General features: G+C 43.0%; 2 protein-coding genes across 4 annotated transcripts in view; both read left to right on the plus strand.

The window, feature by feature from the left end:
- The window catches only part of LOC122548991 (fibrinogen silencer-binding protein-like), a 23,625-nt gene extending 5,865 nt beyond the window's left edge, over positions 1-17,760 (plus strand). The window contains exon 2 of the mRNA XM_043688059.1: positions 17,167-17,760. Within this exon, the coding sequence (XP_043543994.1) occupies positions 17,167-17,728 (562 nt within the window). The 3' untranslated portion in view covers positions 17,729-17,760. The remainder of the gene's footprint in view (positions 1-17,166) is intronic.
- Positions 1-19,507, plus strand: part of rad54b (RAD54 homolog B) — a 210,414-nt gene that overhangs the window by 43,299 nt on the left and 147,608 nt on the right. The window lies entirely within an intron of this gene.

The following is a 19,507-nucleotide window of genomic DNA, read 5'->3' on the forward strand; positions in this document are numbered from 1 at the left end:
TATGCTCGCATCCAAATCATTTATATAAATGATGAAAACTAGAGGACACAGCACCAATCCTCCACTGGTCACAGGCCTCCAGTCTGAAAAACAACCCTCCACTACCACCCTCTGTCTTCTACCTTTGAGCCAGTTCTGTATCCAAATGGCTAGTTCTCCCTGTATTCCATGAGATCTAACCTTGCTAATCAGTCTCCCATGAGGAACCTTGTTAAACGCCTTACTGAATCCCATATAGATCACATTTACTGCTCTGCCCTCATCAATCCTCTTTGTTTCTTCTTCCAAAAACTCAATCAAGTTTGTGAGACATGATTTCCCACGCACAAAGCCATGTTGACTATCCCTAATCGGTCTTTGCCTTTCCAAATACATGTACATCCTGTCCCTCAGGATTCCCTCCAACAACTTGCCCACCACCGACATCAGGCTCACTGGTCTGTAGTTCCCTGAATTGTCCTTACCACCCTTCTTAAACAGTGGCACCACGTTAGCCAACCTCCAGTCTTCCAGCACCTCACCTGTGACTACCGATGATACAAATATCTCAGCAAGAGGCCCAGCAATCACTTCCCTAGCTTCCCACAGAGTTCTCGGGTGCACCTGATCAGGTCCTGGGGATTTATCCACCTTTATGCATTTCAAAACATCCAGAACTTCCTCCTCTGTAATATGGACACTTTGCAAGGTGTCACCATCTATTTCCCTACAGTCTATATCTTCCATATCCTTTTCCACAGTAAATACTGATGCAAAATACTCGTTTAGTATCTCTCCCATTTTCTGTGGCTCCACACATAGGCTGCCTTGCTGATCTTTGAGGGGTGAAAATGTGTTGCTGGAAAAGCGCAGCAGGTCAGGCAGCATCCAAGGAACAGGAGAATCGACGTTTCGGGCATAAGCCCTTCTTCAGGAATCTTTGAGGGGCCCTATTCTCTCCCTAGTTACCGTTTTGTCCTTAATGTATTTGTAACAGCCCTTTGAATTCTCCTTAATTCTGTTTGCCAAAGCTATCTCATGTCACCTTTTTGCCCTCCTGATTTCCCTCCCTACTTCCTTTATACTCTTCTAAGGATCACTCAATCTATCCTGTCTATACCTTATATATGCTTCCTTTGTCTTAACCAAACCCTCAATTTCTTTAGTCATCCAGCATTCCCTATACCTACTAGCCTTTCCTTTAGCCCTAACAGGAATATACTTTCTCTGGATTTTTGTTATCTCATTTCTGAAGGCTTCCCATTTTCCAGCCGTCCCTTTACCTGCGAACATCCATCCCCAATCAGCTTTTGAAAGTTCTTGCCTAATACCGTTAAAATTGGCCTTTCTCCAATTTAGAACTTCAACATTTAGATCTGGTCTACCCTTGTCCATCACTATTTTAAATCTAATGGATTTTATGGTCGCTGGCCCCAACATGCTCCCCCACTGACACCTCAGTCACCTGCCTTGCCTCTAGTAGGTATATCCACATTCAGAATCAGAAAATTGTCTTGTACACACTTAACAAATTCCTCTCCATCTAAACCCTTCACTCAGTGGCAGTCCTGGTCTATGTTTGGAAAGTTAAAATTCCCTACCATAACCACCCCATTATTCGTACAGATAGCTGAGATCTCCTTACAAATTTGTTTGTCAATTTCCCTCTGACTATTAGGGGGTCTATAATACAGTCCCAATCAAGTAATCATCCCTTTCTTATTTCTCAGTTCCACCCAAATAACTTCCCTGGATGTATTTCCAGGAATATCCTCCTTCAGCACAGCTATAATGCTGTCCCTTATCAAAAACGCCACTCCCCCTCCTGTCTCGCCTTCCTTTCTATCCTTCCTGTACATTTGTATCCTGGAACATTAAACTGCCAATCCTGCCCATCCCTGATTCATGTTTCTGTAATTGATATGATATTGCAGTCCCATGTTCCTAACCATGTCCTGAGTTCATCTGCCTTCCCTGTTAGTCCCCTTGCATTGAAATAAATGCTGTTTTGCAGTTTAATTTATTCGTCTTACCTTGTCCCTGCCTGCCCTGACTGTTTATAGAGTCATAGAGATGTACAGCATGGAAACAGACCCTTCGGTCCCACCCGTCCATGCCGACCAGATATCCCAACCCAATCTAGTCCCACCTGCCAGCACCCGGCTCATATCCCTCCAAACCCTTCCTATTCATATACGCATCCAAATGCCTCTTAAATGTTGCAATTGTACCAGCCTCCACCACATCATCTGGCAGCTCATTCCATACACGTACCACCCTGTGCATGGAAAAAGTTGTCCCTTAGGTCTCTTTTATATCTTTCCCCTCTCACCCTAAACCTATGCCCTCTAGTTCTTGACTCGCAATGCCAGGGAAAACACTCTGTCTATTTATCCCAGCCTTGCCCCTCATTATTTTGTAAACCTCTATAAGGTCATCCCTCAGCCACCGACGCTCCAGGGAAAACAGCCCCAGCCTGTTCAGCCTCTCCTGTAGCTCAGATCCTCCAACCCTGGCAACATCTTTGTAAATCTTTTCTGAACCCTTTCAAGTTTCACAACATCTTTCCCATAGGAAGGAGACCAGAATTGCACACAACATTCCAACAGTGGCCTAATTAATGTCCTGTACAGCCGCAACATGACCTCCCAACTCCTGTACTCAATACTCAGACCAATAAAGGAAAGCATACCAAATGCCTTCTTCACTATTCTATCTACCTGCGACTCCACTTTCAAGGAGCTATGAACCTGCACTCCAAGGTCTCTTTGTTCAGCAACACTCCCTGGGACCTTACCATTAAGTGTATATGTCCTGCTAAGATTTGCTTTCCCAAAATGCAGCACCTCGCATTTATCTGAATTAAACTCCGTCTGCCACTTCTCAGCCCATTGGCCAATCTGGTCCAGATCCTGTTGTAATCTGAGGTAACCCTCTTTGCTGTCCACTACACCTCCAATTTTAGTGTCATCTGCAAACTTACTAACTGTACCTGTTATGCTCGCATCCAAATCATTTGTGTAAATGACAAAAAAGTAGAGGACCCAGCACCGATCCTTGTGGCACTCCACTGGTAACAGGCTTCCAGTCTGAAAAACAACTCTCCACCACCACCCTCTGTCTCCTACCTTTGAGCCAGTTCTGTATCCAAATTGCTAGTTCTCCCTGTATTCCATGAGATCTAACCTTGCTAATCAGTCTCCCATGGGGAACCTTGTCAAACGCCTTACTGAAGTCCATATAGATCACGTCTACTGCTCTGCCCTCATCAATCTCCTTTGTTCCTTCTTCAAGTTTGACTTGCTTCTGTTCTCAACTGTACCAGTCTCAGATTGATCTCTTTCCTCACTATCTCCCTGGGATCCTCCCCCCTCCCCCATTTACTAGCTTAAATCCTCTCGAGCAGTTCTAGCAAATCTCCCTGCCAGTATATTAGTCCTCTTCCAATTTAGGTGCAAACTGTCCTTCTTGTACAGGTCACTTCTACCCCAAAAGATATTCCAGTGGTCCAAAATTGTGAATCCTTCTCCCATACACCAGCTCCTTGGCCATCCATTCATCTGCTATATCCTCCTATTCCTGCCCTCACTATCTTATTGCACCGGGAGTAATCCAGATATTACTACTCTTTAGATTTAGATTTAGATTAGATTAGATTACAGTGTGGAAACAGGCCCTTCGGCCCAACAAGTCCACACCAACCCGCCGAAACGAAACCCACCCATACCCCTAACCTAACACTACAGGTAATTTAGTATGGCCAATTCACCTGACCCTGCACATCTTTGGATGGTGGGCGGAAACCGGAGCACTCGGAGGAAACCCACGCAGACACGGGGAGAACGTGCAAACTCCACACAGTCAGTCGCCTGAGGCAGGAATTGAACCCGGGTCTCTGGCGCTGTGAGGCAGCAGTGCTAACCACTGTGCCACCGTGCCTCTTGAGGACCTCCTTTTTAAACACTGCCTTTCTCTCTGTAATCTCCCTTCAGAATCTCAACCTTTTCCCTTCCTATGTCGTTGGTTCCAATGTGGACAATGATCTCCTGCTGGCCCCTCTCCCCCGTGAGAACATTCTGCACCCTGTCTGAGGCACCCTTGATCCTGGCACTAGGAAAGCAACACACCATTCTGATTTTTTGCTGCTGGCCACAGAAACATCTGTCTGTACCTCGGACTAGAGAATCCCCTAACACAATTGATCTCTTTAAACTTGACGTACCCTTCATTGCATTAGAGCCAGTCTCAATACCAGAAAATTGGCTGTCGTGCTACGTTCCCCTGAGAATTCAACAACCCCTACCTTTTCCAAAACAGCATACTTGTTTGAAATGGGTATAGCCACAGAAGGCTCCTGCACTAGCTGCCTACCAATCTTACATTTCCTGGATTTACCCCATCTATGTGACTGTATCTGAGACTTTCCCCCCTTCCTATAACTGCCATCCATCACATAATGTTGCTGTTGCAAATTCCTCATTGCTTGTCACTGTCTCTCCAACCAATCCGTTCGATCTGATAAGATTCATAACCAACAGCGTTTATTGCAGATATAATCCCAGTAACCTTTAAACTCCCAATTCTGACAAGAGGCACATATTACTCTACTAAAGGCCATTTTTGCTCCTTCACAATCAACAGACCCAGAAAATGTCACCGTCTTATTCCTCTACAAAACACTGCCCCAGGTTAAATTAATAGTTATGGCTTATATTTTAAGTTTAATCAAGAGACATATCGCAAAAAACATATAATCAAGAAAGAACCCACTCTGCTACTACTAAAATGAATTGAAACTATTCACTGTAACGTCTTGTGGCAGCAAGTTTTAGACTTTCTTCTGTGTAAAGATGTTTCCTTTGAATTATGTGTTATATTTCTTGATTATCTTTACTTGCTTCCCGACTAGAGGAAATAATCTCTCTGTAGCCCTTTTCTCAAAACCTTTCATTAATTTTAGAGCCATTTAGCAGGTAGCCAATCCACTTTATGTTTGAAGGGAAAGAGAGACTTAGTCTGTCAATCCTTTTCTGATATTTATATCTATTCATATCTGCTATCAACCATTGTAAACTGTTTCTGTATCCTTGTTATCATGCATTTTTGTAATGTGGTGACCAGACTATACGTAGTATTCTCATTGTGGTCTAACCAAAATTTGCAAGTTCAGTGTAACTTCCCTACTTTTCAATTTGATTGCGTTAGACAAAAGTTTTTTTGTGTGTCCCTGCGAACCGAGGGTGCAACTCTATGTGGTGTATTTATACTCTGATCCATTTATTCTCTACAGCACCATGACTTGTACATTCCAAATCATCAATGACCTTTTTTATTCTTCCTACCAAAGTGTTCTACCACGCATTTACTTGTGTTGCACTTGGCATGCTAATTATTTTCACATTCTTCAAGTTTGTTTATGTCCTCTTCTAATTTTTACAGTCTTCCTCACTATGGACAATTTCCCATTTTCTCCTCCTTCAGTCAGTTTGGTGTCAACTGTGAATTTAGAAATTGCTTTTGATTCCAAAGTCAAAATAATGAAATTGATCCTTTTTAAGAGGTGTACAGAATAAAACCAGTATAGTAATGGTAGACATATTTAAACAAATACTTTGCTTTGTTACTTACCAAGGACATAGGCATGATATGGGATGATGAGATGAGCAATGAGATAATCGCAATTAAAATTTTAAAAAAGGGATTGTCAAATTAAATAAACTCTCAAAGGATAAAGCCCCTGCTCTGGATAGAGATTATATCAATGTGTTTTCAAGGTATTTAGGAAAGAGATAAAACGCCACTACAATTTTCTTTAATTCATTTGAAAATTTGTGAACAGAAATGGTTCCAGCACTGATCCTTCTGCCACTCTGAATAACTTCCTCCTCCCCCTACAAGCCCTTGTGTGAATTTCTTTGGTCACACATGCATTCTGAAAGAGCTGACAGTCTCCTCATGTCCTTATTGTGGTCTTAACTATGCAAATTGGCTTCTGCTTTTGTTAGACTGGACAGTCAATCTGTTTCTCAGTTCTCCCATTGGAATATTTTGGAGCAGTAGGAATGTATTAAAGAATTGTTGTAGTGAAGCTGCTCCCTAATTTTCTACCCTGCCTCACCCTCTCCAACATGCTTCCCTTGCCTGCCACTGAGGTTCTCTGAGCTCACTGAGTCTGCAAAGGGATCTGTAAATGGCCAAGAATATGAGATGGGGGTGCAATGCAGAGAAATGTAAAGTTATTCACTTCGGTAGGAAGAACAGAAAGAAGTAGTTGGATTTTCATCTTTTCAAGCGGAGCAAGCGTATTTATGAGTGAGAGGGGTCCTCACCAGTGGGAAAACCAGCTAATTCAAGTGCCAGTCAGACACATAAGTGACAACCTAATGGGGTTCTAGACCAGTCACGTCATGGGACGTCCTGTCCCCCTGAAAAGACCAGCAGTGAGCCGCGGAATGCCTGGGTTACTGACTGCATTGCAGCACTAAGGTCTGGGACCAGCAAAAGGTGAGTAATTTTATTTGGAAGGATTGTTGGAAGTAAGGGCAGATGGTTGATTTTCAGCCTCCCTGTCCATACACCGTACCTAGATTGGGGCAATTCAAATTTTCTGTCACCCCGTTTTCCCAGTCAGGAATGCTGCCATTTCTTTTTCCTGCTGAGAACAAAGTAAGTTACACAGGTGGTATGTCGAGGTCTCTAAGTGGTTGATAATTGATTATGGTTCAGACAGGTTGACCAGGGGCATTAATTGATGGCTGCTGTGGAAGGTTCACTATCGGCATTCCTGAGGTGGCAGGAAGGAGACAGATATCTTGAGTAGGTAAAAACAATGACTGCAGTATCTTGAGTGTCAACCTACCAGATTTTTTATTGCCCTATTTTGTCCTCCCAAAGAATGCTGGCTATTTGAGAATTGAAGAGAGAGAGAGAAAGAAACTGACATCACAGTATACCTGCACAGTTACTGCCTTTGCTGTTTGAATTTATTGCTGGACATCGGAGTTTGTCTGGGAAAATTAACAAACAGTGTAATTCACAACTGATCTTGGAGGAACTGTTTGGGCGAAGTTCACAGCGCAGAATCAGATAAGTGAATTGTTTTTAAGTGTGGGCTACAGAAAGTCTGCAGTAGTGAGTAGTTGGGTTTTTTCTTGATTATGTTTTTTGAGATATGTCTCTTGACTAAACTTAAAATATAAGCCATAACTATTAATTTAACCTGGGGCACTGTTTTGTAGAGGAATAAGATGGTGTTATTTTCTGGGTCTGTTGATTGTGAAGGAGCAAAAATGGCCTTTAGTAGAGTGATATGTGCTTCTTGTCAGATGTGGGAGTTGAAAGAGAGTTTAAGGGTTACTGTGGATTATATCTGCAATAAATGCTATTGGTTGTGAATCCGATCAGATCGAATGAATTGGTTGGACCGATAATTAGAAGCAATGAGGAATTTACAACAGCAAACAGTATGTGATGGATGGCAGTTATAGGAAGGGGGGGTGAAGTCTCAGATACAGTCACATAGATGGGGTAAATCCAGGAAAGGTAAGAGAGCTAGGCAGCTAGTGCAGGACCCTTCTGTGGCTATACACATTTCAAACAAGTATGCTGTTTTGGAAAATGTAGGGGGTGATGGATTCTCAGGGGAACGTATCACGAACAGCCAATTTTCTGGTATTAAGACTGGCTCAAATGCAACGAGGGGTACATCAGGTTTCAAGAGATTAGAGTGGTGCTGGAAAAGCAGTTCAGGCAGCATCTGAGGAGCAGGAAAATCGACGTTTCGGGCAAAAGCCCTTCATCAGGAATAGAGGCAGAGTGCCTGCAGGGTGGAGAGATAAGTCTCCCACTGCAACTCCCAGGTCATTTCCTCTGCCCTGAAGCTCTTCTGACCTATCACCTTCATCCCCACCCCCATTCACCCATTGTACTCTTTGCTACTTTCTCCCCACCCCCACCCTCCTCTCATTTATCTCTCCACTCTGCAGGCACTCTGCCTCTATTCCTGATAAAGGGCTTTTGCCCGAAACGTCAATTTTCCTGCTCCTCAGATGCTGCCTGAACTGCTGTGCTTTTCCAGCACCACTCTGATCTAGAATCTGGTTTACAGCATCTGCAGCCCTTGTTTTTACCTAGGTTTAAAGAGATCAATTGTATTAGGGGATTCTCTAGTCCGAGGTACAGACCGACGTTTGTGGCCAGCAGCGAAAAATCAGAATGGTGTGTTGCTTCCCTGGTGCCAGGATCAAGGATGTCTCAGACAGGGTACAGAATGTTCTCACAGGGGAGAGGGGCCAGCAGGAGATCATTGTCCACATTGGAACCAACGACATAGGAAGGGAAAAGGTTGAGATTCTGAAGGGAGATTATAGAGAGTTAGGCTGGAGTTTAAAAAGGAAGTCCTCGAGAGTAGTAATATCTGGATTACTCCCAGTGCTACGAGCTAGTGAGGGCAGGAATAGGAGGATATAGCAGATGAATGCATGGCCGAGGAGCTGGTGTATGGGAGAAGGATTCACATTTTCGTATCCTTGGAATCTTATTTGGGGTAGAAACTACCTGTACAAGAAGGATGGATTGCACCTAAATTGGAAGGGGACTAATATACTGGCAGAGGGATTTGCTCGAGCTGTTCAGGAAGATTTAAACTAGTAAGGTGGGGGGGACCCAGGGAGATAGTGAGGAAAGAGATCAGTCTGAGACTGGTACAGTTGAGAACAGAAGCAAGTCATACAGTCAGGGCAGGCAGGGACAAAGTACGACTAATAAATTAAACTGCATTTATTTCAATGCAATGAGTCTAATAGGGAAGGCAGATGAACTCAGGGAGGATATTCCCAGAAATACATCCAGGGAAGTTATTTGGGTGGAACTGAGAAATAAGAAAGGGATGATCACCTTATTGGGATTGTATTATAGACCCTCTAATAGTCAGAGGGAAATTGAGAAACAAACTTGTAAGGAGATCTCAACTATCTGTAAGAATAATAGGGTGGTTATGGTAGGAGATGTTAATTTTCCAAACATGGACTGCGACCGCCATAGTGTTAAGGGTTTAGATGGAGAGGAATTTGTTAAGTGTGTACAAGACAATTTTCTGATTCTGAATGTACCTACTAGAGGCAGGTCAGGTGACTGAGGTGTCAGTGGGGGAGCATTTTGGGGCCAGCGACCATAATTCCATTAGATTTTAAATAGTGATGGACAAGGGTAGACCAGATCTAAATGTTGAAATTCTAAATTGGAGAAAGGCTAATTTTGACGGTATTAGGTAAGAACTTTCAAAAGCTGATTGGGGGCAGATGTTCACAGGTAAAGGGACGGCTGGAAAATTAGATTAGATTAGATTAGATTACTTACAGTAGTGGAAACAGGCCCTTCAGCCCAACAAGTCCACACCGCCCCGCCGGAGCGCAACCCACCCATACCCCTACATACAGTCAGGGCAGTTACCTAACACTACGGGCAATTTAGCATGGCCAATTCACCTGACCTGCAGGTCTTTGGACTGTGGGAGGAAACCGGAGCACCCGGAGGAAACCCACGCAGACACGGGGAGAATGTGCAAACTCCACACAGTCAGTCGCCTGAGGCGGGTATTGAACCCGGGTCTCTGGCGCTGTGAGGCAGCAGTGCTAACCACTGTGCCACCGTGCCGCCCACGCCGTCAGAAATGAGATAACGAGAATCCAGAGAAAGTATATTCCTGTCAGGGTGAAAGGAAAGGCTGGTAGGATTAGGGAATGCTGGATGACTAAAGAGATTGAGGGTTTGGTTAAGAAAAAGAAGGAAGCATATGTAAGGTATAGACAGAAGAGATTGAGTGAATCCTTAGAAGAGTATAAAAGCACTAGGAATATACTTAAGAGGGAAATCAGGAGGGCAAAAAGGGAACATGAGATAGCCTTGGCAAATAGAATTAAGGAGAATTCAAAGGGTTTTAACAAATACATTAAGGAGAAAAGGGTAACTAGGGAGCGAAGAGGGCTCCTCAAAGATCAGCAAGGCGGCCTTTGTGTGCAGCCGCAGAAAATGGGGGAAGATACTAAACGAGTATTTTGCATCAGTATTTACTGTGGAAAAGGATATGGAAGATATAGAATGTAGGGAGATCAGTCTAATGAACCTTCACTGGACTCCTTCAACAGCAAGAATGTCCTTCCTTCAAGAAGACCAAAGCTGCACACAGTACTCAAGGACTGCAGATCACCAGCATCTGCAGTCCACACTTCCTCCCACACAAGTGCGGCAAGACATCCTTGCTCTGATGTGCAAATCCTCTTGTATGAAGGGCAGCATGCCATTAACTTTCCTCACTGCCTGCTGCACCTGCATGCCAACCTTGACCAACTGTTCCATCATCACTTTTTTCTGAACTGCTACCATTGACATAATAACCTGCCTTCCTGCTTTTGTGACCAAAGTGGATAACCTCACATTTATTCACATTTTATTTAATTTGCCAAGTACTTGCCCACCCAGCCAGTCTGTCCAAGCCACCTTGCGGCCTCTTAGCATCCTCCTCACAGCACACACTGCCACCCAGCTTAATGTCATCTGCAAATTTGGAGATATGGCATTCAATACCTTCATCCAAACCGTTAATGTATATTTTGAACAGTTGAGGTCCCAGCACTGAACCCTGCAGCACCCTATTCATCACTGCATGCAATTCTGACAAGAACCCATTTATTCTAACTCTCTGCTTCCTTTCTGCCAACCAGTTCTTTATCCACGTCGTGTGTTGCCTCTGCTATCATGAGTTTTAATTTTTCTTACTAATTTCTTGTGTGGAACCTTGTCAAAAGCTTTTTGAAAGTACAGATACACAGCATTTGTTGATTCACCATTGTCTACTCTACTGGTCACATTCTCAAAAAGATTCCAGAAGATTTGTGAAGCATGATTTCCCTTTAGTGAATCCATGCTGACTAGGACCGATTCTGTTCCCGCTTTCCAAATGCTCAGTTATTATTTCCTTAATGATTGAGTTCAGCATCTTCCCCACCATTGATGTCAGGGTAACCTGACCTATAATTCCCCATTTACTCTCTCCCTCCTTTTTTTAAAGAGTGGAGTTAAATTAGTTACCCACCAGGCCAAAGTCTGCAGAATGCTGGAAAACGATCACCAATGCATTTACTATTTTTAGGGCCACTTCCTTAAGTACTCTGGGATGCAGAGCATCAGACCCTGGGGACTTATCGGGTTTTAATCCCATCAATTTCCTCAATTCCTTTCTGACTAATAAGGATTTCCTTCAATTCCTCCTTCATGCTTGACTCTCTGTCCCCGGCATTTCCTGAAGATTATTTACTTTGTTCTAAGACAGATTCAAGGTACTTGTTCAACTGGTGTGCCATCTCTTTGTTGTCCATCATGAATTCACCTGATTCTAACTGCAAGGTATCTACATTTGCTTTCACCATCTTTTTTCTCTTCACAAATCTATAGAAGCTTTATCAGTCAGTTTCTATGTTTTCTGCAAGCTTACTTTCATATTCAATGTTCCCTTTGTCTTCCTTTGCTGAATTTTAAATCTCAGTCCTCGGATTTGTTGCTTTTTTTGGCCAATTTATATGCCTCCACGTTTGGCTTTAATACTGTTGCTGATTTACCTTGTTAACCATGTTTGAGCCACCTTCCCTGTTTTATTCTTACACCAGACAGGGATATACACTTGTGTCCTTTAAATGTTGCCATTGCCTATCTACCTATCCTTGGCCAGTTTATCCTAGCCAATGCATGCCTCATACAATCGAAATTAGCTTTTTTTAAGTTTAGGACCCTAGCTTCGGATTTATTTGTCTCTCTGTCCATCTCAATGAAGAATTCTATCATATTATAGTCACTCTTCCCCAAAGGATCTTGCACCATAATGTTGCTAATTAATCTTCTCTTGTTACACAAAACCATTGAGGAAATTATCCCTCACACATTCCAGGAAATCTTCCTCCATCGCATTGCTACTAGTTTGGTTAGACCAATCAATGTGTAGATTGAAGTCACCCATAATAGTAGATGTACCGTTACTGCAGGCACCTCAAATTTCGTGTTTGATCCTGTCCCCAATATCACGACTACTGTTTGGTGTTCTGTACACAACTCCAATTAACATCTTTTTCTCTTTGGTGTTCTACAGCTCTACCCATACTGATTCCACATCATCCAGGCTAATATCCTCCCTTACTACTGTGTTAATATCTCCTTAACCAGCAACACTACTCCACCTCCCTTTCCTTTCTGTCTATCTTTCCTGAAAATTGAATAACCCTGGACATTGAATATCCATCCTTGGTCACCTGTAGCCAGGTCTCTGTGATCCCAATTACATTATATACATTAATAACTGTGCAGTGAATTCATCCATCTTATTACACATGCTCCTTGCATTGAGGCACAGAGCCTTCAGGCTCATATTTTTGATATGTTTTGTCCATTTAGAATCATTATGAAATGTGCCCTTTTTGTTTTTTGTCTTTGGTTTCTGTGCCTTCCACATTCACTTTTCCCCTTACTGTCCTTTGTTTCTGTCCCCACTTGACTTCCCTCTGACTTCCTGCATTAGTTCCCATCCCCCTGCTGTATTAGTTTAAACCCTTCCCAACAGCACTAGCAAACACTCTCCCTAGAACATGCATTCCAGTCCTGCCAAGGGGCAAACTGTCCAGTTTGTACTTTTCCTACCTCCCCCAAAACCAATTCCAATGTCCCAGGAATTTGAATTGCTCCCTCTTGCACCATTCTTCAAGCCGTGTATTCATTTTAGGTATCCTGCCATTCCTACTCTGGCTGGCATGTGATAGAGCTAGCAGTCTCAAGACTACTACCTTTGAGGTCGTACTTTTTAGTTTAACTCTTAACTCCCTAAATTCAGCTTGTAGGATCTCATCTGTTTCTTTTTTGCCTATATCGTTGGTGCCTATATGCCCCACGACACCCGGCTGTTCCCCATCCCCAGTCCAAAATGTCCTGCAGTCGCTCCAAGACATCCTTGACTCTTGCACCAGGGAGGCAACATACCAGCCAGGACTCACGTCTGTGTTTGCACAAGTGCCTGTCTATTGCCCTTATGATTGATTCCTCTCTCACTATAGGTCTGCCACTCTTTTTCCTGCCCTCCTTTGCAGCAGAGCTGGCCATGATGCCATGAATCTGGCTGCTGCTACCTTCCCCTGGTGAGCCATCTCCCCTAACAGTATCCAAAATGATACTGGTTTTGGAGGGAGATGACCGCATGGGACCCCTGCACTGCACTCCTATTCTTCCTCTGTCTGTTGGTCACCCATTTTCTTCTCAATAATTTTTATCTGTGGCGTGACCAACATGCTATCCACAATTCCCTCAGCTTTGTGGATGCTCCAAAGTGAATCCAGCCACAGCTCCAGAGCTGTCAAGCAGTCAGACAGGAACTGCAGCTGGACACATTGCCTGCATGTGAAGGAGTCAGGGACATCGGAATGGTCCCTGAATTCCCACTTGTCAGAGGAGGAACATGACATGCATCTGGAAACTCCTGCTATGACTCAACCTTAAGTTAATGACAATAGCAAAGCAAAGAGAAAATAAAGAAAGAAGAAAAACTACTCATCATTCACTCACCTGCTGCCTGTGACTTCGTGGTTAAAACTTACTTCTACTTCTCCTTTACCCTGTGTCTTCAGCAGGTGCAGTAGTTTGCTCCTCCTTCGACTCTCTTACCTCACTGCCTGCCTCACCAAAACCTGGCATTCACTTAAACCTACACTTAAACCTTCAATCACTAAGCTGCCTGTCTCAAAATGACTCCTCCATTTAATTTGCCTTCCATTTGTTTGCTCATGGGCAGTGACTGAGATGACTCCTCCCAGAATCCTTCTCAGCAGCACCCTCTGTTGGATGCCCTTGCATGGTTTGCTGACACCAGCTCTTCGGTGTTCCCCTCCTTGGTCGCAGTGACTGAGATGACCTCTCCCAGGTGAATAGCCAAGGTCTTTTCCCTAGGCTGGCGGAGTCCAAAGTTAAAGGGCGTAGGTTTAAGGTGAAAGGGAAAGACTTTAAAAAGACCTGACAGGGGCAACTTTATCATGCTGAGGGTGGTGGATGTATGGCATGCGCTGCCAGAGGAGGTGGTGGAGGCTGGTACAATGATAACATTTAGATTACATTACATCCAGTGTGGAAACAGGCGCTTCGGCCCAACAAGTCCACACCGACCCGCCGAAGCACAACCCACCCATACCCCTACATATACCCGTTACCTAACACGGGCAATTTAGCATAGCCAATTCACCTGACCTGCACATCTTTGGACTGTGGGAGGAAACTGGAGCATTTAAAGACACCTGGATGATTATAAGGGTTTAGAGGGATATGGGCCAAATACTGGCAAATGGGACTAGGTCAGATTGGGATATCTGGTTGATGCAGGCGAGTCAGACTGAAGAGTCTGTTTCTGTGCTCTATAACTATGATACTATGACCTTTGAGGTAGAATGTTCAAAAGACTCATCACCCTCTTAGAGCCAGACTTCTCTTCATCTTTGTGTTGACTGGATAATCCTTTACTTTTTAAAAGTTACAGTTTTTCCCACAACAGAAAACATCTTTTCCACATCCATACAGTCAAGTTACCTCAGGATCTTTCGTGTTTCATTTAAGTCGTCTCTTACTCTTCTTCGGTGGATACAAGCATACTCTGATCAAACTTTCGTCATAAGACAAATCCCCATTCCAGTTATAAGTTTAGTAAAACTTCCATTTTCATCCTTCCTTAAATAAGGAGGCCAGTACTGTACATAGTACTCCAGATATGATCTCACCGTGTCACTGAAACATAACCAAGCTGTTTTGTTTTCAAATTCCCTCTCTGTAAATGATAACTTTATTAACTTTGCTAATTACTTTAGATCTGTGTACTAGCCTTTTGCAATTCATGCACTAAGATCTTTCTGCATCTTGGAGCTTTGCAGTCTCTCACCATTTAGATAATGGAATGAAGCTTGTGGCCCAAGGGGGCTGATAGATAAATGGTGGGGGTGGGGGAGGTAGCTGGGAATGCGATAGATAGATGAAGGTGAGGGTGAAGGTGATAGGTCGGAGAGAGAGTGGAGCGGATAGGTGGGAAGGAAGATAAGACAGGTAGGACAACTTGAAGGTAGTGCTAAGTTGGAAGGTTGGATCTGGGATAAGGTGAGTGGGAGGGGAAGTGAGGAAACTGGTGAAATCCACATTAGAGGGTCCCAAGGCGGAAGATGAGGTGTTCTTCCTCCAGGTGTCGGATGGTTAGGGTTTGATGGTGCCGGAGGCCCAGGACTAATATGTCATTGGTGGAGTCGGTGGGGGGGGGGGGGAGTTAAAGTGTACAGCCACAGGGTGGTAGGGTTGTTTAGTGCATGTATCCCAGAGATGTTCTCTGAAATGTTCCGCAAATTGGCATTCTGTCTCCCCAATGTAGAAGAGACCACATCGGTGGCAGCAGACACAGTAGATGACGTGTGGAAGTACAGATAAATCTCTGTTGGGGGCCTTGTGGAGGTAAGGGGAAAGGTGTGGGCGCTGGCTTTGCACTTCCTGTGGTGGCAGAGGAAGGTACTGAAAATGTAAGGTGGGTTGGTGCAGGACGTGGATCTAACAAGGGAGTTGCGGAGGGAATGGTCTCTCTGCAATGCAGACAGGGATGGCGAGGGAAATATATCCCTGGTGGTGGGGTCGGTTTGTAGGTGGTGCAAATGGCAGAGAATGATGCGGAGGTTGGTAGGGTGGAAGGTGAGGAACAAGGGGGTGGTTCTGTCCTTGTTGCGATTGGAGGTGTGGAAAGTGGAAGAGATATGCTGGGGTGGAAATGTGTTGCTGGAAAAGCGCAGCAGGTCAGGCAGCATCCAGGGAACAGGAGAATCGACGTTTCGGGCATAAGCCCTTCCTGAAGAAGCGTCGATTCTCCTGTTCCCTGGATGCTGCCTGACCTGCTGCGCTTTTCCAGCAACACATTTCCAGCTCTGATCTCCAGCATCTGCAGACCTTACTTTCTCCTCAGAGATATGCTGGGGGCCTGGTTGACCACGTGGGAGGGGAAATTGTGGTCTTTGAAGAAGGAAGCCATCTGGGATGTTCTATGGTGGAATTGGTCCTCCTGAGAGCAGATGCGGTGGAGGCGGAGGAATTGGGAATAAGTGAAAGCGTTTTTATAGGAACGCAGGGTGGGAAGAGGTGTAATCCAGGCTGTGACAGTCGTGGGTTTGTAGTAGATATCCGTGTTGAGTTGGTCGCCGTAAATGGAGATGGAGAGGTCCAGGAAGGTGAGGGTGGTATCCGAAATGGTCCAGGTGAACTTGAAGTCAGGGGTAGAAGGTGTTAGTGAAGTTGGTGAACTGTTCAACCTCCCAGTCATGTAATCAAGAAACAGTTCAGAAATATTCTTGGAATCCAAATCTTTTGAGTACAAGCCACAAAACTTCCAAATGTTAAATGTTTTCATCATGTTGATGAATGCAGTGAAGTATTTTTGTTGGTGAGCTCCATATTTTCCTTGGATTTGTCAGTGAACAAAGATCGTATCAGTGATTCCACGGCAAGGTCACTCTAAAGCTGTACTGTCTCTATCACTGGGAATATTTTCTTTGTCATTGGTAGGAGAAAAAAACTTTACTAGTTTCCATAGCATGATTTACTTCCTTACTCAATGTAGTTAAAGTTTGTTGTATTGCTGAAGTTGCAGGAGTGGATGGAATCCTGGTGTGAATGAAAGCCCACTAGTTTTGAAGAGTTGCAGCCCCAATGGTATTCCTGCTTTGTTATTTTCCATCTGTACCACTTCGTATTATGGCAGGAAATGGAAGAAAAATAACCAATATTTAACCATTAACTTTAGAGGACAGACCAAGTCTAAAACAAACATGTGGATAGGAGAAATGATGTGATTTAAGTTGCAAGTAAATTGTGGTGGACTTAGAATTGATGGTTATGCGTGGTAGCAGCAAACTACACAATTTGATTTTTCAGGCAGAATAGTGGGAAAGAGGCTGACTCGGATGGCAAGGCCAAACAAATATTTTATAGAACCTGTTGTAGGGATTCATTGAACGATTTGTAAGTCTTTTATTATGTTTAGTTCACTTGACATTCAGCTTCATTGTTTTATTTAAACATTTTTCATTGCTTTGAATTTATTGTGTTAATTTTATCTTTCTATATATATATTATTTTCTTCAGGCCTTGTGGAAGTTCTGCTTCTGAACAAGATTCCTGTGTGGAACAGCCTACTAGCTTGTATCCACAACCTGGAACCTCAAGCTGCACGTCTCAACCCTGTCCTGATTGGGTAACACCAGAGTCAGAACCCGAGCATGAAGAGAAACCGCCCCCCTTATTAACTGTACTCTCGCAGCCAAATGTAGTGGAGCACCAGAAGAAAACAGAGACTCAGCAGACTACAAATGGCTCTGCCTCACCATTTTCATCTTGTGGGGCACGAATATCCTTAACACCATCTCCCAGACTTGCGAGAAGGGAAGATGATGTGCTCAGTATCCACCAGTGCCATAGAGGTGCCCTACACTATTTGTCCAGCCATGATAATGAGCAAGTACAGTTAATGTCAGCAGAGGAACATGAGATAATTATGGAGAATCAAAGAAAGTTTGGATTGTATCTTGATGAGAAAAGAGAGAGTCTTAAAAGAAGGCAAGTGCTGGAGGAAGACCTATTAAGGGCAAAAATCAGAGTGGAAGAATTAAAGGCAGCAAGACTGCAACAAGGCTTGCCAGCCCTGTAAGAAGTATTTGTAAATTATTTTCTTTATTAAAATCAAGTAAAAACATTATACCGATGCCTGAGATTTTTATTAATACCGCAGTATGCCACTGACTTCTTAAATTGTTATTACAGTGCAGTAATTACATTATATTAAAAACATTGCATAATATTTTGGCTAAATTTAATAATTGTTCAACAATGGTTTCTACTTGGCAATGAAAATACTTTGAACTTACAAATGAGATGAACAGTTTCTATGTTTTGTTGTATCCCAATCAAATCTCACACCTTTACACCCTTATCAAAATGAGGGGTTGTTTACAAAATGAGCAGAGCTCCACTTGGCTGATTTGGTTGGCATAGCACAATTCACATTGCAAATGATGTGGTGCATTATGGGACCATACTTAACCAGGCCCTTCAAGGAAGAGTTACTATAATATGTATGCAGTAGTAGCTTGTGGAAACTTAAGAATGCAATGCTTTGGAATCCTTCTTTTTAATTTAGAATTTATTTATTTGAACAGTTAAGTGAGAATAGCTTCAACTTGTTCATGGTACTTGCACAAATCAAAAGTTCTAAACAGAAAAAATTAATCCATGGTGTGAAATAAATCGTTAAAGATTTTTAACATATTGAAATTTAGCCAGTTTTTATGGGCACATATTACACCCAACTATATTTCCTTGCTCCTCCATTTCTGAAAGGATTTGAGTCCATTTGAAACTTCTCACGTGTGCAGCTATTGTAATCATCATCTGCTATCTGTCCCATCACATTAGGTGCATATCCTGTCGTAATTTTTCATCTTCTCTTTGCAGTCATAATAAATCCCACCCTTGCTCTTTTCTTGTCTTTTCAGTCACTACTTTTGACTACTTGCTGGTAGTCAAAAGTAGTGACTGACTCTATTAACTGGATTTTGTTCTTAGTAGGCAGTGCTTTCTACAACTGAATACCATTGACATCATCTAAACCACTGCATTTCAGCTTGCTCTTTTCTTGTCTTTTCAGTCACTACTTTTGACTACTTGCTGCTCTCTATTAACTGGATTTTGTTCTTAGTAGGCAGTGCTTTCTACAACTGAATACCATTGACATCATCTAAACCACTGCATTTCAGATTTGGAGACTATCTAGCTGGCAGCTAAATCAGATTGAGCCCAATGTGCATAGTCTGTGTCTTATTTGAGCTGTTTGCAGAAACTCCCCATCTTTTTCTCTCTCTATGTCTCTCTCCCTCCCTCTCCCAACCCCCCCACACCTCATCACAAGATCACAGTGATAATAATCACTGGCAAGGCATTCATTTCCATTCATAGCTCCTCATAATGAAATTATTTATGTCTATGTTCAGCAAAATCTAGAAAACACTCAGCTTGTTCAGAAAAATGCCAAATAATGTTTATTAAAGTGCCAAGAGGTGAGCATCTCCATCAAGATAGATTCTAACTCTGCTTATCGCAGGGTAATGAACACCAATGCTAACAGTTGTTAGCACTGAAATTCTCACTGTCAGCATCTTCTGTATGACCATTTACTTTTATTCTTTCAGAAGATGTGAGCTTCACTGGCTATATCAGCCTTTATTGCCCATCGACAGTTGACCTGGAGAATGTAGTGGTGAGCTGCAGTCCATGTGAATGTACATCGAAGTACAATTTTTTTTTTTTTTTAAATTTTTTATAGATATTTTTATTAGAAATTTAACATTTTTACAAGTTTACAAAAATAAACAAAACTCTCAGATATAAACATTGATATACAATTAGCTCAAATATACAATAGCCAAAATTT

This window comes from Chiloscyllium plagiosum, chromosome 4, assembly GCF_004010195.1.
Source record: "Chiloscyllium plagiosum isolate BGI_BamShark_2017 chromosome 4, ASM401019v2, whole genome shotgun sequence".
In the NCBI taxonomy this organism is placed as follows: domain Eukaryota; kingdom Metazoa; phylum Chordata; class Chondrichthyes; order Orectolobiformes; family Hemiscylliidae; genus Chiloscyllium; species Chiloscyllium plagiosum.